Raw genomic sequence first — 26,722 nt, 5'->3', positions numbered from 1 at the left:
CCTGCCTGACCGGGAGCTAAAGCAGCCACCGGACTGCCCCACAGTGTGCTGGCTGCAAAGCTGCAAGGAGAGCACATGAGGACACAGCCTTTTTTTACCCATACCCTCCCAAACTCAACGGGCTGGGAGCAGTCTGCAGCCCCTATCCGCCACCGGTTCCCTCCCTCCCTTTGGTTGGGGCCAGGGTTTGCTTTTCGCTGCTATCACTGGGGAGAGAGGCCTTCCTGCCGGGCTGCGCCAGGCCATCTTCAGAGCTGGCCAGCTCCTCCGGCCCCACACGTTGCCAGACGTAGGGCTGAGGCTGAAGGCTCTCACAGTCACCCTAGGTGGGAGAGGACTGTTTGGTTGGATGGGCACAAGTTAGCCCTCGCTGGCCAGAAACTCCCATTCCTAGAAGCTGTGGTGGAGAGCTCGTGTGTGCAGCCTTCTGCCAACGGGCAGGCTCTGGGCTGGCTCAGCTCAGCTCCTCTTCTCCCACAGCACGCCTCTTTCTGACTCAGCCCCAGGATCTGACATTGCACCTCAAGGGAAGACGTCTCCAACTTAGGTTGACTGGTGCCTCCCCTGAATGGTTAAGCTGAGATACGGCACCTGGCTGCTCCTGGGCTGCAGAGAATAAAAGGAAGCTCTGCTGGGTTGTTTTGACTCATCCTCTGGGTTTTGCAACCTCCTGGAAAAGCAAAGCATAAAAAAAAAAAAAAAAACAGGGGGAGGGGAAGTGGGGGGGACAGGGGGGAAAGGACACAGCCAGAGGTCAGCTATACACCACGCAGCCCAGCTGGAGCATGGGTGCATCAGCCACCCATGTGGGCCAGCTGTGTTTCCTGTCCCCACCTCCGCAGCCCACTTTCCTAGTTCTCCTTCTGTCTCCTTCCACACAGCTGACTCTGCTCTTGCTCTCAGTGTGGGAACTGAAACCCAGGAACAGCACAGCAGAAGGTATTTTGGCTGCTCCTCTGTGTCCGTACATCTTCTGTTGCTGCCCTTGTCTTCCTGCCACGCCGGATTACATCCATGAACATCCCTGCGTGAAAGGAAGGTGTCTTGCGGTGGAGGAAGGATGGATATAGAGGCACCTGCTTCAGGGTTCTGCTTCCCCTGGGCCAGCCAAATGTGGTGTCAAGCTGTGTGCTAGGGGAGGGCAGAGTGGGCGGCTGGTTCATTTTCTAGCCTGACCAAAATACCCTCAGACCCTTTTCTTTCGGAGATGCAGGCCTGGGAAAGGCTGTTTCTGTGTTTGGCAGGCAGCCTGATTTCTGCGAGGTGGGGAGAGGAGACCAGGAGCTTGCACGATGATCTGAACTTGTCCTTGAATTTAGCTAGCAGCCCTGGCTCTGCCTGGCTCACCTTGCCTGGGGCTGGTGCCTGGCAGTGGGTAATAGACACTTTTTCCATCTAGGCAGCACAAAGACAGGGACTCTGTGTAGGACCCCAAACCTCCTTGTGATTGCTCCAGGAGTCCCTTGCCTGGGCCAGGGACGACAGGAAAGCTTGCACAAAGTACCAGGACGACACCTGATGTAACATCACAAAGGGGAACTCCTGGTCCCTGAGATGCATGCCTTGGTGGCGAGCATCCCTAGGCTCTGGCGGGGGAGGAAGGCCCAGATCCTGCCTGTTCCACAGAGAAACTCTTCCCCTTGCCTCGCCTGAGAGCCGATCTGCCTGCTCCCTCTAGTGGAACAGTTTTGGCACGGCCGGTCATGTTGCCTCCCTGCCTGCGTGCACGCAAGTGCCCACCTTTCTCCCCTTGCCTTTTACATCTTGTCTTCCTCCAGTGCTTCCTCTGGCCATGCTGGGTCGGGTCCCAGGCCTGGCCCACCCCTCTCCTTCCAGCAGCCCCGCTCCCCTCACTGGCACACAGGGGAGGAGCAGAACACCTTGCAAGGGGCGGCCAGAAAGCCCTGGTTTTACCAGAATCTGCCTCAATCCCTTCCTGGGCCCTGCTCTGCCCATAGGTTTGTGCACATGCAGCTGCAAGAAGGTGTGAGTTAATGAGCTGTTGCCAGCTGCAGCCATATCAGGCGTGTAGCTTCTGCATGCTACGGTGGCTGCACGTCTCTGCTCGCACAGCCTCTCCCCTGCTTCACCCCAGCACCGCCGGAGCTGTGGCCTAGCACGCCACAGAGCTCTGCTCCGGCGGCCAAGAGAGCTACCTAACAAGTGCCAAGGGGGGCATGTGGCTTCGCCGGCATTTGTGACTCCAGCAGCCAAGAGGAGCAGCTATTACTGTGAGGATATTGGAGAGGATTAATGCTGCCTGACCTTGAACGGGCTTAGCACACTGCTATGAAGCCTCTCAGGAGGTGCGTGGCTGTGTCTTAACGTAGAGCAGAGCTTAGCAGCTGCGCACGAGGCACATGGTGCTCCAGAGCAGCCTCAGCCCCACAGGCAGCCCTGGTGCAGCAGCTGATGGACGTTACCTTGCTGGCTCTCCTGCACTGTCTTGTATTCTAGAGTCAACAGAAACTTAACTAGAAATCATTTTAGTTCAATCAAATTCAAGGTCAAGCTAGATTTGATGGAGGGGCTGCAACTCTCCAGATGCGAGCTCTTTGCTTACTGCTTCTTGCTGTTTCTCAGAAGCAGGACTGGTAGTCCAGCTGCAGCAAAGCCAGGATATTGGCCTGAAGGTAGGGAGACGAGGACTATCTTGTTTCCTTCTGAGGGCTGTTCTGCACTTGTCAGAGGGGTGAGAGAGAACGATCTCAATAAGAAAGACCTTAAAACAAATGGTACAGTAAAATAACGGTTTTAATAAGTTGGAGTAAAAAAGGAATATAGATGGTGAGTAAATCTTATAAACCTTCAGATGCTGGGAACCTGCAGCATCAGACAAACCCAGACTGATTTCCTATGGCACTGCAGAGATCCTGTCAGCAGAGAGGGGTTCCCCCAGCCCCGCTTCCCCCACGAGCTGTGGGGCTGAGGAGCACGATGTAGTGTTGTGGGGCAAGGGGTGCGCTGCAGGTTCAGTGGGGCATCAGGGGCTAGCAGGGGCAGGCGGGCAGGGGGAGCAGCATGGGGCAGGGGGACATCTGAGGAGCTGAATGGAACTGGGAGGCGTTCTGAGGCTCACTGGGGCAGAGGCATCTGGGGGAGTCATTGGGGTAGGGGGTTACTGGAGGCACCAGGGAGCAAAGGGGCAGGCATTCAGAGGGGCAAGGAGTTATTGCAGGTGGGAGGTCCATGAGGATGGCAACGTTGGTGGGCACTTTGTTGGGGGCTGCCACAGGGTTAGGGGAGCATTGGTGGGCAAATAAATGGGACAGGGAGGATGGGCTGCAGGAGACGGAGGACTCCAGGAGGTCAGGGTGGGTCGGAAATGGCAGTCCTGTCCCGTGTTAATGTCTGTGTGCCCACAGGTCTTCACAGCCTTGAGCAGCAAGCTCCTCATCAGCATCTATGAATGCGCAGAGACAAGGATGAGGTTCTGCCTCCGCATGGAGCTGGCCCCCTTGGGGAGCATCCTGGTGCGGTGGCAGAGCCAGGGGTCCTGCTCTGAGTGCCAGGTGGGGCTCTGGTTCTCCCAGCTGGTCCTCTGCCTGGGTTACCTGCACAGCAGGGCCATCGTCCACCGGTGGGTGAGCACAGGGGGACGGGGATCCTGTTGTGGCAGCTGGCGGAGCTCCCCGAGGCAGTGCGGGGTTCACAGGGTCTCTGTCACGGTGCAGGGAGGACAACTCTCCCCCTCTCCAGCCCTGGCAGTGAAGGGTTCTCTGCGAGACACTCTGCGCCCATATCTCCTGCCTGCCACACTGCTCCCCTGCGTACTCTCCACACAATTGTCTGCCCCCTTGGGCCTCTCTGCCCCACTGCTCCCAAAGTCCTCCACTCCCAGGAGCTCCCCCTCACCTTATCTACACAGATCTCCCTCCTGGGCCCGTTACCTACTCCCCAGAGCCACTGGCTGCCCCTGCCTGCCCCTGCCTTCCCCAGGAGAGAGTCCTTCCCTTCCCAGGAGAGAGTCCTACCTCTCTCCTGCAGGGACCTGAAGCTGGAACACCTTCTCCAGGATAGCGAGGACATTGTCAAGGTCTCCCTGTTCTCCAAGACGGTGTCCGTGGAGGATGCCAAACCTCCAGCTTAAGCAAAGGAGCCACTTTGCTGCTATTAACAGTTCCTATAACCTTCATATCTGCTATGTATACATGTACTTGTTTCCTGGTCATAGCAGAAAAAGTTTTTATTCATATATACCTATTTGCCTTATTAATCATAATGTTCTTGCTAGTGGTGAATTTTGTTGATTTGTAATAAATAGAAATGTTTATTAAACAAAGCCTCTGTGTCCTTGTGTACCACAGAATCCTACAAACTCACTGTTGCAGTTGCTGCATACCCACAAGTTGGGTAGTTTTCCCCCATTTAACTTCTCACCACAGAAGTCAGGTGATGGAGCAGGCTGTCCAGAGATGTGCTGCTGTCACCATCCTGGTGACAGGGCCTGAGCTGATCCTGCTGTGAGCAGGAGGCTGGGCTAGAGACCTCCTGAGGTAGGTCCCTTTCGGCGGGATAGGTTGTGCGTTTTCTGCCATTGACAGTCTGTCTTTGGTGATGGTGGGGGACGCACTCGGCTTCCCTATGATCGTGGAAGTAAGTCAAACAGAAGTATGATCAGATCATTTGCAGCTGTCTCGTCCTGCTCCCTTTCCCCTTCCCCTTCCCCTTCCCCTTCCCCTTCCCCTTCCCCTTCCCCTTCCCTTTTCCCTTTCATAGAATCACTTAGGTTGGACAAGACCTTCAAGATCACAAAGTCTTCATCAACCTGACCTACAGAGTCCACCACTAAACCGTACGCATTAGTGACACATCCACACATCTCCTGAATACCTCCGGGGATGGTGACTTCACCCCTTCCCCAGGCAGCCTCTGCCAATGCTTGACCACCCTCTCCATGAAGAAATTCTTCATATCCAATCTAAACCTCTCCTGGCACAACTTGAGACAATTTCCTTGTGTCCTATCATTTGTCACCTGAGAAAAGAGACTGAAACCCTCCTCGCTGCAATCTCCTTTCAGGTCGTTGTAGAGAGTCATGATGTCTCGCCTCAGCTTCCTTTTCTCCACATTAAACAACCTCATTTCCCTCAGTTGCTCCTCATAAGTCTTTTTTTCCAGTCCCTTCACCAGCTTTGTTGCTCTTTTCTGTACTCAGTCAAGCAACTCAATATCCTTCTTGTAGGGAGGAGGTCAAAACTGAACACAATATTCAAGGTGCAGCCTTACCACACAAAGGGGCAGTTGCTTTGCTGGTCCTGCTGACCGTAGTGTTTCTGGCGCAGACCAGGATGCCACTCTTGGCCACGCTAGGACCCACTCTTGGCCACCTCAGCATACTACTGGCCCATGTTCAGCTGGCTACCAACCGGCACCCCCAGGTCCTTTTCTGCAGGGCAACTCTCTAGCCACTCTTCCCCAAGCCTATACTGGGGCATGGCGACCCAAGTGCAGGACCTGGCACTTACCCTTGTTCAACGGCAAGGACTCAGCACCTCAATCGAGCCTATCCAGATCCCTCTGTGAAGACTTCTGACACTCAAGCAGATCAAAAGCGCTGCCTAAACGTGTATTTTCTGTGAATTTGCTGAGGGTACATTTGATCCCCTCATCCAGATCATTGATAAAAATGTGTTGTGGTTTAACCCAGAAGGCAGCTGAGCACCACACAGCCATTTGCTCATTCCCCTTACCCCCACAGTGGGATGGGGGAGAAAATTAGGGGAAAAAAAAAAAAGGCAGGTAAAAGCTCATGGATGGAGGTAAAGACAGTATAATAGGACAGAGGAAGAGGAATAGGACAGAGGAAGAGGGCACAGCATGCCTCTCACACCAACAGCACCTGCAGAGAACAGGTTTGGAGGTGATACCCATCCTTGGAGTGTCACCGCATTTGTCAGGGAGAGCCCTGACTGCCTTGGGATGGTGCTGGCATCAGCGCTGCTGCAAGCAGGCTGTCTGCCTCAGGCTCCCTTCCCACCCTTCTTTCTGACTTGAGTCGAGGACCCTGAAAATTTCCGTGCTATCCCCGTTTTGCACTGCTTTACTTCCTGCTTGCACCACATCGTATCATGGTGGTTCAGCAAGGAACCTCGCCGCGCTGTTGGGGCAGGGACAGGAGCGTCTCCGAGAGCCATCCGCCCCCTCGATTTTTGAGACCTTCCTTGTGCTCCCCTGTCCATCAGTGACACCCTGTGCTGGGCTGTAGCACACCAGAGAGACTGCCTGCTTGGAGGGACACAGCCGAGGCTTTCCTTCAGCCCTGCAGGGTCAGGGCATTCCTGCCGCCCTCGCTCTCATGTTCCAGTGCCATCAGCAACCTGCCAGAAGCGACCGTGTGCCTCTGGGGGGGTCTGATTCTGAAGACAGGCCCAGAGAAGGCTTTCAATCAAGAGATTAAAGGGGGGTGGGAGGGTGGGGGGTGTATCTCTGGACCAGCTGTTTTCTGAAAGGCTGGTGTGCGTCTGGGTACCAGCCCAGCAATGTCCTGCAGGGCACTCAGAAAGCTCCCTGGCTCTGCCATGGGGCTCTCCGCAAGTCCTGGTCTTGCTGCAACCCTCTGCACTGCTCCGACGGCGCTTTGCCTCCGGGCACTGCAAAAAGCCACGCTGGCAGCCTTCATGCTACTGTGGTGAAGGCAGGGGCAGGTAAATGACCGAGCTGCTCAGCCAGGGTCTTTTTCCACGCTGAATTCCTGCTACTGGAGATCATTTCTTGAGTTTTCACCAGCAAACACGTGCCATTTTCTACTCAGTTTTACCTCTAATTGTGCTATTAAAACCCTCCAGAGCTGGCAGGTGAAAGGGCTGGATGAGGAACTGCTCTTTACCCGCCGGGTGGCTACTGCCACAAATGGCAAGAGTCCCTTTCTCCTTTACCGCCGGGGTCAGGGATGCAAGGGCTCTGTTCTTTCACTGCCACTTGTGGGAACATCCCCTTAGCCAAGCTGGTGCACGTCCTGGCACAGAGCGAGTTTGCTTTCTGCGCAGGCACACCCATCCTCGTGGGGAGCCTGGCCAGGAGAGCCCCCGACTCACTGCCAGCGCCATCCCCGTGCTCAGCGCCACCCTGCAGCCACGACCAAGAGAAAGAGAGGAGCAGGGCAGGGCTTGGCCGTTGTGCCCGCCCTGGACGCTGACAGTGCTGGGACACGGAGCCCCCCTCCAGTATTTTCTCCAGGTAGAGCCTCCGGGTCTCAGGGGAGGGACCACGACCACGGCCAGTATCAGCACTAGAGCTGCAGCCCAGGAGGGACCAAGGACGCAGGGCAGTGTGTGTGCAGCCCCTGCCCTCCCTGACACAGCCACCTCTGTCTGCGCTGGGGCTGGCCGGCCGGCCCAGCTCTGGCCACTGCTCCCACAGCCCCCCCTCGCCGCCTCCTGCGCTGTTTTTTTTCCAGGCTGGTAACTTGGGCATTCTTTTGGGGTGCGGGTACATCCTGGGTGCTGGCAGAGGCTGAGCCAACCCTGTACCCTCAGAGGGCCCTTGCACTGGGGGCAATGGGGCAACAGGGCCTCACGTTTCCCAAAGGAAAATCCCACATGAGCGAGCCACGAGCCCCTGCTGCTCCTGCCTGGGTGAAGGCAGAAAGGGAAAGGCTGCCCTGCAGCCAGGTGCTGGGGCTGGACCACAGGTCGCTGGCTGACAGAGGTGTGGCTTTGGGCACTGCTGGGGCCTGGTTGTGGTGCTCCCCTCTGAGCTTAGTCCTGAAGCAGGTCCGCACAGTGGGAACAGTAGTGCTGCTGCCTTTCAGGTTTTCTTGTATGAGTCAGGCTGGGGTGCAGAGGGACACCCTCGCCCTCACCAGTGCTGACCCCAAGTCCCTGCACAAAGCTGGCCCTCGCAGAGCCCAGCTTTTCTATAGGCCAGGCCATGGTGCCCAGCTGACGTCCCAGAGCTCATGCCGACAGCCCCTTTCCACAGGTATTGAGCTCTGCTTAGCGAGAGCATCAGCAGCAGAGCGCATGCACGCACCCACAAACACAGCTGGGGCACTGTGAGCAGTCTCCCCAACAACTTTTCTTGGCCAAACCATGGCCCCTACGCCACGGCTGCACTGTGCGGAACAACATCCCTGCTTTCCGAGCGTGTGCCCAGCCCTGCGGCTGATGTGGGCAGGCACCATTGCTGATCCAAGGCCCGGGGACAGCAGGCACAGAACCCACCCCCAGCCCTTGCAGTTTTCCCCTCCCTATCACCTGGCTGCCCTCTGCGAGGCTGCGGGGCAGGATGGGCCCCAGAGGATGAGAAGGAGCTGGGCATCCCTCCCTCGGCTTCTCCCGCAGCCCTGCAGCTCCTCAGGGCACAGCAGGCAGCAGACGTGGGACAAAGGAAAAGAGGCAAGACACAGGGGGCCTGATGCAGGTTTTTTCTGTACAGAAGTGTTTTTGACACCACAGCCTGTTGCTTATAATAAAACAGAAATCAGAAAGAGCAGCCAGAATACACACCCAAAGGCAAAACCCCTCGGCTTAAAAAAGGAGATGCTGGGCCTCAGGGAGTGGAGGCCAGCAGCTGGGAGTCCAAGGGGAAAGGGTACACCTGCCCTGGCTGGGAAGAAACACAACACAAAGAAAAAAACAAACAAACAAAAAAAAAACACCCATTGCTCCCGCTGCTGAGCAGGGGAGAGCCAGAAAAAAACAGATTGTCCCGTCCTCAGAGTCCTGTTAGCACCTGTACAATAAAACTGTACCATCTACCGGGAGCGGAGCAGCCCTGCCCCGTGCCCGTGTGGCTGGCACCAGCGTGCCGTGCCCGCTCTCGCCAGTAGAACTGCTCCCAGTGACACAGGAGGGGCCGTGGAGTGAGGAAAAGCCAAGCAGACACAGCACAGGGCAAGGTGGGGAGCGGGGTTCTGCAGTGGTGAGAGACCCCAGGGGGAGACAAGCTGCTGGAAGCGTGGGGTCTGCTCGGGGCCGCAGGCTGCAGCTGCCTCCGCGACAGCTGACGGGGACTGAGAGCAGCAGCGGGAATGAAATGCAGGAAGGAGCCTGGTGAGAGGACGGAGCAGAGCGGCTGGCTCTTGGCTGGCAGGTGGGAGAGTGCCTTCAGCAGAAGCTGGCTCCAAAGCTAAGAGCAGTGACTGTCCCCAGGCTCTCAGCCGAGGTGCGAGAGTTCTGCAGCTCTGGGGCTGTGCTCCAGGGGAGCGCCAGCCGTGGGGAGTGTTGGAGAGGGGCCGGAGGAAGCCCTCGTCCCGTAGCCCGCAGCTCACATAATCACAGTGATACAGACTCAGCAAAAACAAAGGAAACATTACAAATTAAATACTAATTAAATAAATACTATGGAAGACGTTGGGGGCAGGGAGGAGGGCAGACAGAGAGGCGCAGTTCCACAGGGTCAGGCAGGAACGTGCAGCGGCACCCGCTGCCCTGCGCTCGCAGAGCTCGAGCTGGTCACTGCCCCAAGAGCTCCAGCCCACGAAGCCCCACAGAGAAGGCTTCACCTCCTGCTGTTGCTGGATGGGGCTGACAGAGAGCTGCAACCACCGCTGCTCATCACAAAGGGACCCTGGCAAGTCCTTGGAGGCAAGCGTCCTCTCACCCCAGCTGGCACCGAGGCACCGTGAGGAGGAGGACTGGCTGGCCAAAGACTTGGGCCCCTGCTGCTGGCGCTGAGAGGGCTGCTTCCCGTTGGTCCTTATTATTGCCTTGTAATGCAGGGAGCAACCTGCCCCCGTCAGCTGCTCCAGGCCTCATACTCCACCGCCGAACCCAGCAGCTGCAGCAGCTCGGGCTCGTAGTGCACCAGCTCCACTGTCTCTGCAGCACCCTGCGCTGGCTCGGGGCTCTCCTGCACCTCGTCCTGGGCCAGCACCTGGCTGAGGGCGACCTGGCGCTGGAACTCCGCCCTGGGCAGCGTGGCGATCTCAAAGTGTGGGAAGCGGGCCTGGAATATGCGGGAGGACAGCTTCAGGCGCTTGAGCACGTCGGAGAAGAGGAACCAGTTGCTGGGCCTGCGAGGACAGCAAGAAGATTGCCTGTTAGGGGATGTCCCGGCAGCACCCCCAGTCAGCAGTAAGCCAAGCCAGGGGCTCCATTTCCCTTCCAGCCATTTCTCCTGATCACCGTACTTGTCCCATTGGCTGGGCAGAAATTGTCAGGAGTAGAAATTTGCTAAACAGAAGAGAGGCATTTTTCTTGCTCCCTCTTCCAAGTCATTCTTCTCCCCTCTGCAGTCCAAGCAAATGCAATAGCCATTGTGTCACGGGAGGTGGAGAAGGGAGGAGTGCTCCAGTGCTGTGACCTGACTCAGACTCTCACGACAGGAGAAACCATCTAGTCAGACCCATCAGTGCAAGCTGCTACTGACTATTGCTGCAGAAGCCTTTTCACCAACGAAGTGGGGCTTTACTCAAAAAAAAAAAACACAAAAAAAACCCCAACAGTCTATGCCATGCTTTATTATGAGACGGCGTAAGATAGGGAGTGTACCACAAGAGGCTTATACTGCCTCAGCAACAGCAGTTTGCTGCTACTAGGAAAGCTGTCCTAGTTCCATGCCTCTGTATCTTTACGTGTAGAACAAGGATAAAGATAATTTCATCCATTGGCGAACTGGTTTGAGATCTACAGGACGAAAATGTAACAAGCTAAATTCTGCACTACCTGTCTCCTTTGCAGCTTGGGCTCTCAAGAGTTTCCTCAAGCATGCATGAATTTTCAATACCTGAACATTTCACATTATCCCCAACCTGGAGGTTAACCTTCAGGCCCATGAGCCCCCTTCTGTTGCAGCATTAATGTCACCCAAATGCTCTCCGCTGCAGGGAAAGAGACTCACCCGCGAGACACTGACACTTGGAGGTTATAGCTGGGAAGCAGCGGCTTGTCTGAGAACTCAAACATGAAGTTGTCAGGATCTTGCTCCTCTTCCTCCTGGTCTGAACTTCCTGGAGGGTTGAGCAGAAGATCGCATCCAATGGTATCTTTCCCCTCTGCAATAAGGAAAATAGACATTGGTATTGCTCAGTTTCACTCTAGCTGGTGCTCATCACTCCCTGAGGCATAACTCTGGACCAGCTACCACCACTATCCCCCATGCATGTCCCCACAACATCACAAGTGTGAAAGCTAACTCCCAGGGGCACCTCCTGCTCTCTTTCCAGCCCTTCATCTTGGAGAAACTCTCGAGTGCAAGGCTGCCCCACAGAGTGAGTGAGTTACATAGGAAGAACATCTTACGTTATAGCAACCTTCAGGTTTACACTGATCCCACACATGAGACAAGGCACTGCCTGCTTGCAAAATGAGATACTTTGACTTGGCAGTCTTTTTGGGGGTCAAGCACACACTGACCCCTCCCAGACTCTCCGTGAAATGGCCTCAGCTCTCACTCCTTTACCAGCACAGCTATTTGCAGCCTGGAAGAATCTGTGCCAGTCAGGAAGGAGGTGAATGTACAAGATGCTTTGTCTGCACAGATCCTATAAAAGAAGGCACTGCTCCCTGCTCATTGAGTACTCTGCCACCCAGATCCCACTCTTGACAACTGTCAGCAGGTTGTCTAGAGGTACATGCCAGTAACTGTCTAAATAAGGACTGCAAGACTGTGCCACCAAACTGTGCAGCAGACCTGAAGACTACTAAAACAAGACAACAAGTATGATTTCATAGATTTCTGGCATAAAGCTAGCTTCTCTAGGAGGTTTCTGACCTCCAGCAGGATTTGCTCGCATGTGTTGAAAAATAGCTTTCTGCCCCTGGGTTTTATTAATAAAAGGTATGAATAGTCTTGGGTTTGCAGAGCCTGCTGAGATAATATAGGATAACTCCAAGAACTTCCAGAAAATAGAGTTAAGATTTAACAGAGCAAAGTAGACTAAATGTGCTGATAAGCAAGCAAACCAATCATACAAAAAAAGTTCAAGACCACATATGAAAGAAAAGGCTGCCAAAAAGTCTTATGGTGTGCTGCATGAGCAAGATCCACGCACCATACTGCTCTACAAATAAATGCGGCACCTAGCAGGAATGTTATGTTAATAGACAAACTACAGCTGGTGACAGGAGACATGTCTTCACACATGGGTCTCAGGAAAAAAATTAAATAATGTCTTGGTCCTGCCAAGGAAAAAAAAATCCTTAAGAACCAGAAGAACTTAGATATTCAAAAGTTATTGTAGAAGAAGGCAAAAATAAGTGACATGAATATTGTGCTGGTATCACTGCTAGGCAAAGCTGAAATGCCATTGCTGAAAAAAAAAAAAAGACAAACACGTTTCTTGAACAACTTGGGAGAAAAGAATTAACTGCATTTAATGTGGCAAAAACATGGTCCAACATCTATCCTGAAAACTGCTCACACTCAGTCCTGTCTGTTAACCTGAGTGAAGGCTGCTGACGAACAAGAACATCCTGGGCCACCATAAGACAGAGATAATCAGGCACAATAATGCTAGTCCCAGGTGCAGAACAAAACCCTGTGGTGGGACTTAGTATCGTGAGCTACAGGAGCATAAAGTGCATGATGCTGACGAGCTTACCATACCCAGACCTTAGAGATCCCACACCCTCGTTTGTCTCATTTTCCTTTGGCCCCCAGAGATTTGCAGATCTAAGGGAAAATGCAGACAACAATCCTGCCTCAAAGAATGGAAATGGATCAAGCAGCAGCCTGGAATTTTTCCTCCATCCTGAGCGACACGTAATGTTCCGTGCTTCAGTGGGTGGCTCTGATGGAAAGGGAAACTTTGAAGGACTGAACCACTGAAATAGAACTATTTTCTGCCAAGCTGGTTAGCTGCCTGACAGCTAGGTCAGTTACGCTACAGCAGAACCAGGTACTTCGCTGCCCTGGGGACTATCTGCTGTCAGGAACCAGAGGTGACTATTGAAGGTAACTGAGCCAAAAGGGGGCATTTCATTAAACACCACTGTAAAGAAAACAGTCCCTTGTCCTAGGCTCAGGCATCTTGCTCTTCCTCGCTGATTCAGGGGTGTCACAGAATCAGAGAATGGTTTGGGTTGGAAGGGACCTTAAAGCCCATCTAATTCCAGCCCCCTGCCATGGGCAGGGACCCCTCCCAGCAGCCCAGGCTCCCCCAGCACCATCCAGCCTGGCCTTGGGCACTGCCAGGGATGGGGCACCCACAGCTCCTCTGGGCAGCCTGGGCCAGGGTCTCCTTGCCCTCAGAGTGAAGAATTTCTTCCTCGTATCTCATCTAACCCTACTCTCTTTTAGTTGTACGCCATTCCCCCTTGTCCTGTCGCTACATTCCCTGATAAAGAGCCCCTCTCCAGCTTTCCTGCAGGCCCCCCTTTAGGTACTGGAAGGCCGCTGCAAGGTCTCCCCAGAGCTTTCTTCTTCTCCAGGCTGAACAACCCCAGCTCTCTCAGCCTGTCCTCACAGTAGAAGCTCTCTTCTCTCTCTTCAGCTCTCTGATCATGCAGTAGTGTCTGTCAAAGCACAGGTGACAAGTCTAATGCTGTCAGTTCACTATTGCTGTGCACTCATTTAAGTGTGGATGAAAAGGAAGGTCTCTTTCTGTGCCCACTGAAAACAGACGTGGCAGGATAAAGGATTGCTTTCCAGCTGGGTTAGTTCCTTGCTGCCTCTTGCCACACAGACTCACAAAAGCAAGTGTCAAGGGTAACGCTGGAAACGCTCCATGCAGAGAGGTGAAAGGAAGGACAGTGTGACTGACCACCTGACAGCAGCATGCTACTACTTCAGCTTGGGATCTCTGCCATCCTCTCTCTGAGCCAGAGAGGGAAATATCCCACAAGCTATACCGTGTCACGGAGTTTCTGAATATTTTGTGGTCACATCTCTCTTGGGATCATCAGCCTCAGGTCTGGGAAGAACCTAAGTTCTCCCAAGTGCTCTGTGGAAGTAACTGTTGAAGTCTGAAGCACCTGGGATGCATCAGCCCACCCAGCAATGGAAGGATCTTTCCACTGGAGCGAGGGTGAAAAGATATTTCTCAGGAATTGTATAAGGCAGTTTAATGCTGGGTTTGTCTGACTTGTTAACCAACTTCAGGCAGCACGGGATAGAAGGAAGACAAAGCCTGATAAATGGCACCGTGTGAATGACAGGGGCCCAGGAGACATCCACAGCAGACAGGAGCTAGCGTGAAGTCCCACTGGAAGAAGCAGGATGTGTTTTAACAGAGAAGGTTGTCTTTTTCCACCCTCAATGAAGAAATGCTCCGAAGAGCTCAACTGAGGTCTAGGGGAAGGAAATGAAATGCTGTCCCCAGTGCTTCCTGAAGAGCCCTTCCACTTATTAGCCAAACATCTAAGCAAGTTTCTTGTGAGCAGTAAACTGCCATCACTGATGGCATCCCAATAGCCCTCATCCCCCCTGAAGGTTAGCCAGCTAAAAAAAAAAAAACCACGGGTAAAAGAAGCTTTTTTTTTTCCATACAGGACAGAAATGTTGAAAGATATACACATCTATGCTATTAGGTATACAAAAAAGCAAAAACAAGATGGCACATTTCTAAATTACTTGCACGTGGCAGCAGGTATCCTACAGAGTACGAGAATTGACAGTCTACAATCTCATACCAGGATCTTGAAGAAGAAAAAACACTTACGAATGGGGTACAAGCAGATACTCAAGCACATAAGCTCTCTGGGCAACCAAGAACTCAGCGTGCTATAGTAAATGATGACAGCCACCCTCTTACCCAGAAAACCACACACTTTCCTTGTTTAACTACGAAATCCAAGTAGGAATCAGTGATAAATCAAAAGGGGTAATATCTTTGAAATATTTCAAAGAGAAGCTACTTTTCTTTTGGTCAAGAGGATTCTTCTTAAAGGATTGTAATAGCTTCAAGTATTAGAAATCCATTAGAAATCCAGAGGAAGGAGGCTGTGGTTTTAAGTTTCTTTGGCCCAAGGTGCCAAAGCCTATACAGAATTCTTTCTGTTCTGAAGTAAAGAGTCACAGGGCCCTCTGAGTTTAAGTCCTCTACCAAGAGCACCCTTCGAAACATATCCTTTTTTTTTTTCCTAGTAGGACATTGGAAATGAGAAGGGGCGAGCAACTAAAATCAACAGCCTTTTAGCTTGGCAGCAAAAGTAACCCAAGTCTTTACGAAGGACTCGAAAGTGATGATCTATCATCTTGGAAGTGGCTGGGAGGGATTCCACAGTCTGCCACAGGCCCAGGTCTAGATCCATCTTCATTCTTAGACCCTGGGGAAACTGAAGCTATACAAAATAATTTGTGGAACTTTCGCCTGCATCGTTTAAAGAAAAATCCTAAACTGGTAGCCATCATTTTCGGAACGTGACGGTACAAGGTACAATTCATGCCTTCACAGGGCAACACCTAGCATTGTGAGAGGGACTCCTCCAGACAAATGCCCCCCACTCCAACTCAGAGGAGAGGGATCTATAAACCCAAGGCACAGCTATCTCACTGGATGGGCAGCTCTGGGTACCTGGAAGTTTGAGACCTTTTCAAGGAAAACATCTCAAAGGAGTAAGTATTTCCTCTGTCTTCCTTGGTTTTATCTTGGTAACTGGTTAGCAGGGTAGTAACAAGTACTGCTACAAGAATAATATGCTACAGGATTGGCACCCAAAGATCCTCACGAATCAACAGCAGCACCTGGAGTCTAGTCTTGCTCACTGTTTGCAGCCTACTTAGAAGGACCCACACATGTAGTTTCCCAAAGAAAAAGTCCCTTTCAGGAGCTGTGGGAACTCTCAGCATGTAGCATTATGTCAAGATAGCTGAGATGTGATTTGGGAGGGAAGACAGAACTGAGTGAACGATGCATCGTTATTTCACAGACACGGTTCTCTCTGCTCTGCTGCTGTAAATTAAATGGGATTGACTGAACTCACCGAGTACAGAGCTGCTGTAGAAGTCCCATGCTGTTTGAGGATCCCCATCAGCGCGCCCCTGGAGATCCAAAAGGTAATCTAAAGAGGAAAATTTGAGATGATTAACGCTTATCTACTGGTCACATTGTGATCCTGGCATACACATCCATTGATCCTGGATAAGACACATCACCTCTGCTGCTTTTCCTCTGCTGCAAAGTTAGGCAGTATGGCAGAATCTGAACCGTAACTTACTTGTAAGAAGGGTACTTTCACTCAGGATAATACAGCATTGCCCTGGCCCAAGAACATGAAATAGAAGCTAAAAGGGGAAAGCAACTGACAATACTATGTGGGTCGGAAAGAAAGGTTCTTGAGTCATCTAAAGTTCAAAATTGCATCACCAACATGTGCACATAACGTTAAGCCTGGAGGAGCACAGACAGACAACTGGCAAACAAGACTTTTTAGAAACTGGAGATTTTCTACCTTATATCTATCTGGGAACCACCACCATTTACTCTAGCTCTCTCTTCCTCACTGTTGTGTAGAAGCCCTGACACTCATCCTGCTTCTGTTTAAACAGTATAGAAAGTGGGCATGCTTCACCCTCTGACACAGTGATCAACAATGGTCTTTTCTAGTAATGCCAGGCAAGCGACATTTAGGCAGAGCCATGGCATTTTAGAGAGATGGAATTGTTACAGGGCAACACAAGTATGTTCACTTGGGTTATGCAATAGAATCGTGAACTGCACGTGTTGAACAGTGTCTCCAATTCTGATACACTACACTGACTTTAGTTATGTGACCAAAACATTGCTGTTATTCTTGCCTTGCACATTAGAGATCAAAAAGTGACTTTTATCTTATCTGGTAAATGATATGTTAGTCTATAATTACAAGTTGGGTGGTAAAAACATAAACACAAGAGGACAGAGCTATAATTACTCAGCCACTAGCTGCTCAGGCAATTCTAAACCCTTCAACACCCAGACTTGGTCCTGTATGCTGCCACATAAAAAGGATGGAAACACTGCCACCCCAAGGCTTGGCACCTACCGCAGAGGAAGCGCTTCATCACATCACTAGTGGCAAGCTTCACAGCTGTCTGCCCAGAGTAAGTGGCCAGAGTAGGATCAGCACCATAAGAAAGTAGAAGCCACATGGTTTCCAGGTTGTCATTTGCCACCGCATCATGGACAGGCCTGCAAGGACAGGAGCATTATCAGAAAAAGAAGATACTGGAAGAGATTGCAATGCAAATTATCCATTTTGGGTTAAAACAAATTTGGGGTTAAAACAAATCTAGTGATGACCGATAGTTCTTCCTGATAAACGCATCCTGCTCACTGCCTCCAAACCTTTTGGTGCTTCCCCAGAAGTGCCCCCTCTCAGTGACTTGCCTTGTGCCATCCTGCGCACTGCAGTTCACGTTGGCGCCGTGCTCTAGCAGGATGTGGAGGATGTCGATCCATCCTCGCGCACAGGCTTCGTGCAGAGCTGTGTAGCCAGCATTGTCACGATGGTTCACGTCACTGCTCTTCTTCTGCAGGCAATAGAGCACCACATCCTACAGGAACGATACCGTTGCAGGCCTGGTTACACACAAACCAAAATAAGGCAGCACAGTACACAAAAGCAGCCAGAGGCACCAAAACTCACCTTGTAGCCCAGGCGAGCTGCTCGCTGCAGAAGGGTCTCCCCTGCGTTTTTGTTCACTATCAGCCGTCGTGCTTCAGGAGGAATGTGCTGGGCCACAGGCAACTCAGGGGAGTTCCCTGGGCTGACACAATGGGATTTACAAAGTGGCCACGAGTCCTGGGGCTTCTTCGGAGAGCGCATTTTGGGCTGGATCCAGCATCCTTTCACCTGGAGAAAAAAAAAAGGAAAGAAAAAAAAAAGGAATACAACTTCTTAGCACGTGCAGGCATGGCTTACAAACAGGAAACACCCTCTCATTTCTCCCCACCCATGTTCCCCCACCAGTTCAAGCCATACCTTCCCCTCATCACAGATTCCTGCCAGGTGTTTGGTTTTACATTTGCGTTTTCCTGATGGCTTCTCTAGCTCTTCTTGGACAGGAGAACTGTCTGAGCTCTCCAGGAAAAAGCCATTTCGAAAGTCTGGATGTCCTTGAGATTTCCGGGGGGATGGGGAAAGCCTGCTCCTCAGCTGTAGCTCTGTGCCTTTACCCTGCGCAGACTCCTTCTGCTTCCGGTACCTAAAATCTAAAGGAGAAACGGGAACGATGGAGTTTCTGTAGGTACAGGACCAGCAACCCAGTTCTCTGCCACCAGTCAGAACAAACTGCTCATCTCCGATGGCCACGCACCCAGAAACCCAGACCACGGTAGAGGCCCTGTGGCATGTCACAAGCAGTAAATATGCAAATTTTCCCCATCAGGGACAGACGAAGCATGGACACAAGAAGCACAGCAGCAGACAGCCACCCTAGTCTGAAAAGACCAAACCTACTGGGACTTTCACACAACTCACGAAGGTTTTTCTTTAGCTCTAACAGTTCAGAGAACGCAGTTTGTCAGCGTGCTTGTCAGCATGTAGTGGGGTAACTGCGTGCTGCCGTATGGTGCACTTCCCTCCTATCTGCAAGGCTAAGCAGGACTCAGATGGGACACCCCTTAGAGAGACAGGACATCCAGGAGGCGTCCCCTTTAAGCTGTCCATGATCAGTCATTGCCTACAAAACCAGACCCTGCCTTGCCCTCTCATGTCTTCCCCTTAAGCAGGGCATTAGGGTTTCAATTTAATATGCATGGAGGCAGGAAATACTCGAGTGCCTCAAGGGAAATCCGGGCTTTCCTTCCTTTCATGATGCAGAGCTGCAGGGTCCTCATTACAGAACCCTGTTCATCACGGAAGGACACGCAATCTACTTCACTGAAATAGCAACATCCAACAGCAAGGGCACGACAGCAACGAGAAAAAGTATGGAACCAAAAAGCAAAGCCCCGTGAACAAATAACCACCCTGACATGAACGACACTGTACAGCTCCCTCTGCTGTTTATGAACAGTGTCTGAATAAAACAGGTTACAAAGGAAGAGCACTGTGCAGATGGAATGAGAGCAGAGGCATCTGCACGCAGCTTTTCAAAGTCAGAGTCTATCAAGCATAGCTCTGTCCACAAGCTTTGTGAACAAAGCTTCATTTCTAGGTGAAGAGCTAGGAAATGCCCCTGCGGGTTACTTCAAGAGATCAAGAGGATAATCCCCAGAAACATAATGCTTGGGTCTATTAGGGACACTGCATGAACGTCCTGCTGCCTCCAGTACCGAGACAGGTTTTGTAGGTGTCCAGGAGCAGCTTCCAAGTCACGCTAAGGCTCGAGCTTCACCACATCAATCACCACCAATAACTTCCACTTACGTCTTGTTATTGCTAGGAACCAGGGTCGCAGATCTTCTGCAGAGAAATGGGTTTGCCCATCACACCTCGGTAGACACACACATAAAATCTTGAAGCAAACATGTCTCAAGCACTACAAGCTGTTTGGGCCTGACTGTCTTGGGGTGACTGGAGGGGCAGTGGGGAAAGGCAACCAGAACAACTGAGGGGTGCAGAAGCTACCTTACAGAAAAGCTGGGACTCCTCTGCCTGGTGAGGGGAAAGCTGAAAGGACGTGACTGAAGTTTGTAAAAATCACAAATGGGTGGATCAGCTGAATGGAGAAATCTTGTTCACCCAATCCTGCTGTGCAAGACCTAGGGGCACTTGATGAAATGAGTTAAAAAACACGCAGAAGGAAGGACTTTGCACGGCAAGGACAGAACTTCAGGGCTTTGCTGCCACCCAGGGGTGGTGGAAGTAAACATCAGCAGGAGCAGAAAGGATTCAGACAAATTCTTGGCCACGAGGCCCATAAATTAACTATAGAAGGCCTGGTTAGGGACAGCCCCAGTTTAGCTGCTCTGAATGCTGGGGAACCCCGGCCAGCTGAAGCCTGGCTAAAGCTGTGCTTGAGTGCTTGCCCTGCATAGCCTCTGCGCTTGCTACAGTCAGGAGAAAACTGCGGGCTAGACAGACCCTGACAGCACGTTGGATGTTAAGACTGTAACGAAGCAAAGTTTCAGCAAAGATATTTGTCAAGAAGGCAGCACATGGCAATCAATTCCCTCCTTGCTGGCTTGGAAGCAATCACTGCATAAAGATTTCTGCTAGGCTGCCCAACAATGCCCTTGTCCTTTGTACAACGCTGTGGCACTTTCACAACTAACCCCAGAGTTAGTTGTTACACAGGGACTTGAGATATTCCTTCCCTGACATCTGCTTCCTTCTGCCCACGTGCTGGAGCTCTGTTTGGGTTAGGCCAAAGCTTTTAAAGCAGCCCATCGCTGCAGCGCTACAAGAAAGGGGCAAAACACTGACAGGCGAAACGCTGACAAGTCGGACAACATGTGCCTGAAAGTGGCACACTCCAGCCCCCCCAGGATGTCTCATGGTCAGAGGAACACCACGGGCTCAATGTTCTCATCAATGTGTGTGCCTCAGCTGCAGCTGACCAGGGTCAGGGAGACTATGCAGTGGGAGGACAGTCGTAGTCTCTATTCCTACTCATAGTGCCTCATCAGCATTACAGCTTCTCCTGAGGGCTGATGATCTGAGCACTAACGCTGCACAGCAGACAGCAGCAGTTGTGCAGCCACTACATCACTTCTGAGGGACGAACTCAAGCGTAAGGGGGGCCGGCAGAAGTGCTTCCCCCAACAGCATGGCTTAGACCTGCTCTTCTGCAGCCCTAACAGATGTTACCCACACCAGACACACCTATGAGCTACCAGCCATCTGAGACACCTGCCTTTTGGTGGACGAATCCCATCCTTACAACAGCTTCAAAATGCCCCTGCATGGGCAGAGAGAAGGGAGTACAGAGACTGCTAAATCTCAGGGAAACACACATCGCAGATTTAGTTTTGACCACACGGTTGGGGCAGTTATGGAAGAAAATGCAAGAGCGGAGGCAGAGCAGGAAGCAGGACACAACAAGCAGGCGGCACGGCTTTCTCCTCATAGCAAAGCTGCCAATACAAACCACAGGGAAGGATTTCTCTGTCGCTTGCAAACACTCTGGCTTTGTTAATCCTTACGGTCCTTGGTACAAGCTTGCAAGTTAACTTCATAAAGCAAAACAGAGCATACAGAAGCCTAGCTGAACCGTGATGGTTCTGTCTCCCTCTACTTTAGCCGGGAACGTTGAACACCACTCCCAGGGGTCCATGCTTGTCCAGAAATGTTTCACTGTGCTACCTCGTCCGATTCCCATTTTCCCATGCCCTCTGTCTTAATCTGAGGGCGAGATCAGTATCTAATTAGCCACATAAACTGGTGTTTCATGCTCAAAAAATTACTGCAAATACTTCTGAAAGAGATGATCAATTGAGTGGCTCACACTGTGGACATCAAGCCTGTTGTTCTGATCGTACTGACAAAACCTGTAATTATTTAGAGGGCAGAAAAAAATAATAATAATAAAAAAAAGCCTTGGGCCCTGGCCTAGTACCAGAAACTCTTCCAATATTGTACCTGCTTTGGATTTTCGCCTCCTGTGGGGGAAGCCCACTCGTTCTTCCTCTCGTTCAGTCAAATACTCCCCTGTCTGGTATCTCCGACTTTTCTGTCGTCTCCTTTTCTTTCTTTTGATGTGGCTGTCATCCTCCTCCTCGTCGTTGGGCTCCCATAGCTGCCTGGGTGCTTCCACTCTCCAGGGCAGCTCCCGGGTTCTCCTTGCATGACAGCTGCTCCTCTCCGACAGAGACCTGTCCCTGGCCCTGCGACTGTGATAGCGTGATGCTCGGTGGGATTTCCGCAGCTTGCGACGTTTCAAGGATGTCTCTTCCTCCTCTTCTTCCTCCTCTTCTTCCTCATCCTCCTCCAACAATGGTAAAATGCCTTGGCCAGTCACATCACACTCTCCCATCACACTAGCTGAAGAGCCAGCAATGCTTCCTGCAAGAAAGTGGAATTTCTAGCTGACAAAAAAGCCAAGATCTCTATAAGAAAAAAACACAACGTGAGGCAGGAGAGAAGACAGGCACAGGACTTTGTAAAGAGGGAAACGCTCACAATCCACCCGGGACGCCAGTGATCTGACACGGTGGTGAAGCACCCTGCCCTCACTCAGCGGGGCCGTCTCAGCGCCTGGGATCCTGACCCCAACTCACCCGACTGACTGCGTGTCCGGCTGCTCAGCACCACCGGAATGAAATCCCGAAAGTTGTTCTTGGGCTTCTTCTCAAGGCAACCTGCGGGGAAAACCACCCCTTGAGGAGACGCGCCACAGATCTCTGCAGACACTTCTGCCGGCCTGGGCAGGGCAGTCCAGCATCTCATTTCAGGTCTGTTTAGGACCCCAGTTTGTGGTAGGAAGCCGCCAGCTCCAGAGGCCATTCAGCTTCTGGAGACCTACAGCTCAGTCCCACAGCATTAGTACATCCCAAACCGCCACAGCCTGACCCTGCAAGCACACGCTGCCTTTCACAACAGTACCTTCCTCGTGGCTGTCCCCACGGTGTGCTGGAGATGGGAACTCTGTCTTCGCTGGCCTCCTACGCTTACGCTTTACCCTGAGGCTGTTGTGATCCTTCACTGATCCCAGGCCAGTTCGGCCTTCTCGCTTGCTGAGTTCATGCAGATTGTCGTGGTGTTTTCGCCACTGTGAATGGAGGACACAGACTGAAGCTTGAGCTGCTGATTAACGGTGCTGGAGGAGCAAGGGAGAAGGGACAAAACACTGTCCCCCACTCATAATGCTGGTGCCCTCCAGCATTTTTGACAACCCAGATCCATTTTTGCTCTCAATTACCTGCAGATACAGGTATTTCAGACATCAATCCACTGCCAGGCAATGCCAAAGAGCGCGGGCAGAAAGCCCTGTGCACTCAGCTGCCCTCCCCCGTGAGAGCTCCCTCCTCACCCCCAACCTCACCTGCTAACCCTTGCAGTAACCCAACAGCCCCAGCTACAGCCAATTCCCCCTCCTCCCAGCCTCTCACCCACCTTCCGGCCGTGCACGCTCTGGCTCCCCAATTTGCTCGGGGACTCCTCACCATCCTGCGCTTTGCACTTCAGTCTCTTTTGTGCCTGCCTGGCGTCCCCATCATGCTGCCGCTTGGATTTGCAGCGCACGCTGCCCTCTTGCTTGATCTGGCCCACGCCTTTGAGCTTGACCTCGGCAAAGGCCTGCGGAGCAGCCCCAGCTCGCAAGCAAGTCACAGATGCAAATGACACGTCGCACTCCACTCGCTCCTTCTTGACTCTGCATAGATCCACCTGGCGCACGCACTGGAGGGGCTCTGCAGCTGGCGGCTGCTGGGAGCCTTCGCAGCCCAGCTCCTTGCGCTGACTCGCCGCGGGTGCCTCTGGAATCATTCGCAGGCTCTGCTGCCCGACTGCGGGCAGATCATGAGACAAGTACGCTGCTAACACTTGGCTTTTAGGCTTTGCATCCGACTGTTTGAGGCTACAGCTCCCCTGGGGAGTCTCAGTCTGTACATTGCCCTCTTTACTCGAGTCAGCTTCTGGTCCATCGCACTCTTGACTCTTCTGAGGGTTGTCCACCTTCCCCTTTCCCCCCTTCCCATCCAAAGCAGTGGTCTGAGGAGACGGACCTGCATTCAGTGGGACTGGATTGGCCTGCTCCTCACAGAGCTTGGGCAAGGCCCGGCAGCTCTTGCCCTTGGACGCAGCTTCCCGTTCCACAGGCGGGAGCCTGGGCAGCCCCTCCGGCAGGCTCTGGGCTGCGGTGCTGGACTCCGTCGGCTGCACGCTCAGGAACGTCGGGAGCTCGCCTGTACCAGCTGGCTTGCAGGAGCTGTTCTGGTTTGGGGGCAGCTGCCCTGTCGTGGAGATGCCAATCGAAAGCAGGGGGGTTTGATGATAAGGAGACCAGCCAAGAGGCAGGAGCTGAGGATTGGAAGGTTTTCCGTTGACGGGACAGCGCGGGTACACACTTCCCTGGACAGGGTTCCAGGTGGAGATGTCCTTGGATTGACACAAAGGAGCTCCCGGAGTAACTCTGCCATGAAGTCTCCTGGCAGGATCCTGCTGTCTCTCTGCTCCAGCTTGGTTGGCTTTCTTCCCGCAGGGAACCCCAGTGCTTCGAGGCTCTCCCTGGTCAATGATGGAAATAGGCTCCTGCTTGGGAAGGTGGCGTGGGTCCCTGCTGAAGCTCACGCCGGGGTCCTTGCTGAGCAGCAGGGAGGCAGGCACCGGGTTGGCGACGCCGACATAGGTGCCTGGAATGGTGCTAATGAGCGTGGTGTTCTTCACCCAGGAGCCCTGCTCGCCGTTACGCAGGAAGTCGGGGAAGATGACAAAGGGCGGGGTGGTGCTGAGACACGAGGTGACGCTGCTGCCTGTGCTTTGTGCTGCGCGCTGGGACTTGGACAGGACCGTGGTGAGAAGTGCTTTGCCGCTGGTGTGCACGGGCGTGAGGATGGGCATCGGAGGTGTTTTGCGCTGACTGGGCGGAGGCAGCTTCTGGCGATTGGACTTCGAGGAGAGATCGAGCGGCATCTCACTGCACTCTGGAGAGGAGACCATCTCACGCTCCAGCTGCGGAGGAGACTTCAGAGGAGAGACTGAAGTAGCGGTCCCCGGTGCATGCGGCTCAGGCGCTGCCGGGGCTCTGGCGTGCGTGCCAGTGCCAGAAGAGGGAGCAGTGCTTCCACACGATGCTGCCGGTGCAGGCTGGCTGGGCGAGAGGGAAGGGCCAGCTGTGGACGGGGGAGCGCCATCGGCAGCGGTCTGGGCACCACTTCCACCTGAAGGTGAAGAGCAGCTAAGCTCCACAGACACCACTTTGGCATCTGGAGCCAAGGGCCTGGTGACAGAGAAGGTGTAGGGGTAGGAGCGCAGCTCTGGGGAGGCAATAATGCCTGGAAGGCAACGCTCATGTAGGTAAGAAGGCAGGACAGGGAGGGTGAGTGTGGAGGAGACCCCTAAGGTGCTTGGAAGTGTAGCCACAGTGAGCGGCTGCCCGCAGCTAGGTGGTGGGATGTACACTAGCGACTGGCTCGGGCTCAGAACTGTCCCAGGCTGAAAGGACAGGGGCACTTTTTGCATAGCAGGGGCCTGAGATGTGGGAAAGCACACTCTACTCAAAGTAAAAGTAGCAGGGGTGGAGGCTGAGGTGTTGCAGCCGGAAGCAACCACAGACAACGTCCCTTCTGCCAGCACTGCTGGCCCTTGCGCTCCAGTGCTCAGGGTGGTTTTCTCCTTCCCAGCAGGCTCGCTCTCTGGAGCCACAGAGCAGGCTGGAGGAACGTCAGCCTGCTTGTCGCTGGGAGGATCTGCAGGTGTCCAGGCAGCATCGGCACCGCTGCTCTCCTGCTCAGCAGCTCTGGGGATTGCAGGCTCCTGCCCTCTGCCATCCCCCTGGCTTGCCAGAGGGCCCTGGACGTCATCTTTCACAGTCTTTCCCACACACTCTGCGTTCGGGTTGGGATCAGGCGGCTGCTCTTCCAGTTTGGGTCCAAGCTTTTCCTCCACCTTGCCATCTGCATCCTGGGCACTGCTGCCATCACCGCTGACTGCTGTGAGCTCCACCTGCAACCAGAAGGGAGAAGACGATCCTGAAAAGCTGTGCAAGCAGCTCCTAGCGAAGCAGGCAGGACCTTCTCTCTGTGTCCTGCGGGCAGGGCTCAAGAACGCCAGGCAAACAGCTCTTTCCAGCTTAGAGTGCTGCTTTGCCCTTTGTGCACCTAGGTGCATCCCTCTAGAGGAGGGGCCTGCAGGACCCCTTAGGGTAGGTGCTCTTGCTTGGCCTGTTCCATCAGAGAAAAGGCCCTCTCTGACCCAGACAGGCACACGAGGAGCTCACCTTGGAAAGGCTGCTGCTGACGCAAAACTCTTGAGACCCCAAGTGCTGGGAGCTGTTCGTTTTAGACTCCTCATCAGAAAGTGGGGCTCTCCTACGGGGGGAACAAAACACAGTGTTACAACACCCTAGGGTGCCCTTCCAGCATCCTAACCATCCCTTGTCCCCACACGGGACAGCAGAGCAGCCGACAGGCAGAAGCAGCGTGCTCCAGGTGGACAGCTCATCCATCACACACCTCATGCCTTCCAGGGCAGCGGTGGGTGCTGACTGCCACAGGACTGCGGGGATGAGAAGCACTGCCGTCCACCACAGCCTTCACCCCCCCAGAGGATTCCACACGCCTGCTCCTATCCCCTCCGCTTCCCCTTCTGCTCCACCACACACTGCCAGTCCCGTCCTCCTCAGACCTCCATCCTGCTCGTCCCTCCTTCCTCACACGCCCTCAATCCTGCTCCTGTCTCCCAGCCACGCTCCCAGCCAGCGCTGTTGCTCTCCTCCAGATGCAGATGGAGGCCTCCCTCCAGGAGAGGGAGGCTGTGTCTGTGACCAGAGCAGCTGAGGCCTTCAGCCACCCGTCCTGCTGGCCTGCACATTTTACTCTTTGCAAGACAGTTCTTGAGAGTAAAGTGGGAAGTCAGAACAAGGACTGTGGACTCCACGGAAATGACCCGTGCTGACGGAGACAGCTGTCCTTACGATCTGCCAGAAGCCTGGACGAGGGACGGCGCTTGCACGTGCAGTGTCGTGCACCAGGACACGCTTGCCCTCGCAGTATTTACCTGCTGACAACTCTCCAGTTTTGTTTCAACCAAGGACTATTACGGGCAAACTGCTGGCGCCAGGACCAAAGAGCTCAATTTCGGCTTCTGCTACGACACGCTTTCCTCTGGCTTCGTCCTCCTCACGCCCCCCGTTTCCAAACAAACCGCGGCAAGCTCTCCGAGCGAGTCCCACCCTCGGACTCCTGCGTCCCCAGCGCTCAGCACCGGGACCCCACGCTGTGGGACACCAGCACCCGCGTGGGCCGGGGCAGGCACACGGGGCCGGGTGCCCCCTCCCCGGGCTGTGCCCCAGCCCGCCGCCCAGCGCAGCC

At 53.3% G+C, this 26,722-nt stretch overlaps 1 protein-coding gene across 2 annotated transcripts in view; it reads right to left on the bottom strand.

Annotated features, from left to right (window-relative positions):
• Window positions 1–2,736: 2,736 nt before the first annotated feature.
• The window catches only part of BCORL1 (BCL6 corepressor like 1), a 34,449-nt gene continuing 10,463 nt past the window's right edge, over window positions 2,737–26,722 (bottom strand). For both annotated transcript variants that reach the window (XM_048078144.2, XM_067005094.1), the window contains exons 3-14: window positions 25,630–25,720; window positions 22,806–25,355; window positions 22,296–22,461; window positions 21,971–22,051; window positions 21,333–21,755; window positions 17,790–18,019; window positions 17,454–17,660; window positions 17,195–17,361; window positions 16,851–16,996; window positions 15,810–15,887; window positions 10,786–10,939; window positions 2,737–9,958 (exon numbers count right to left, since the gene is read on the bottom strand). In XM_048078144.2, the coding sequence (XP_047934101.2) occupies window positions 9,682–9,958; window positions 10,786–10,939; window positions 15,810–15,887; window positions 16,851–16,996; window positions 17,195–17,361; window positions 17,454–17,660; window positions 17,790–18,019; window positions 21,333–21,755; window positions 21,971–22,051; window positions 22,296–22,461; window positions 22,806–25,355; window positions 25,630–25,720 (4,570 nt within the window). In that variant the 3' untranslated portion in view covers window positions 2,737–9,681. The remainder of the gene's footprint in view (window positions 9,959–10,785; window positions 10,940–15,809; window positions 15,888–16,850; window positions 16,997–17,194; window positions 17,362–17,453; window positions 17,661–17,789; window positions 18,020–21,332; window positions 21,756–21,970; window positions 22,052–22,295; window positions 22,462–22,805; window positions 25,356–25,629; window positions 25,721–26,722) is intronic.

Source organism: Anser cygnoides, chromosome 13 (assembly GCF_040182565.1).
Source record: "Anser cygnoides isolate HZ-2024a breed goose chromosome 13, Taihu_goose_T2T_genome, whole genome shotgun sequence".
In the NCBI taxonomy this organism is placed as follows: domain Eukaryota; kingdom Metazoa; phylum Chordata; class Aves; order Anseriformes; family Anatidae; genus Anser; species Anser cygnoides.
Note: the sequence above shows the minus strand (reverse complement) of the source record. Positions and strands in the feature narration are given on the sequence as shown.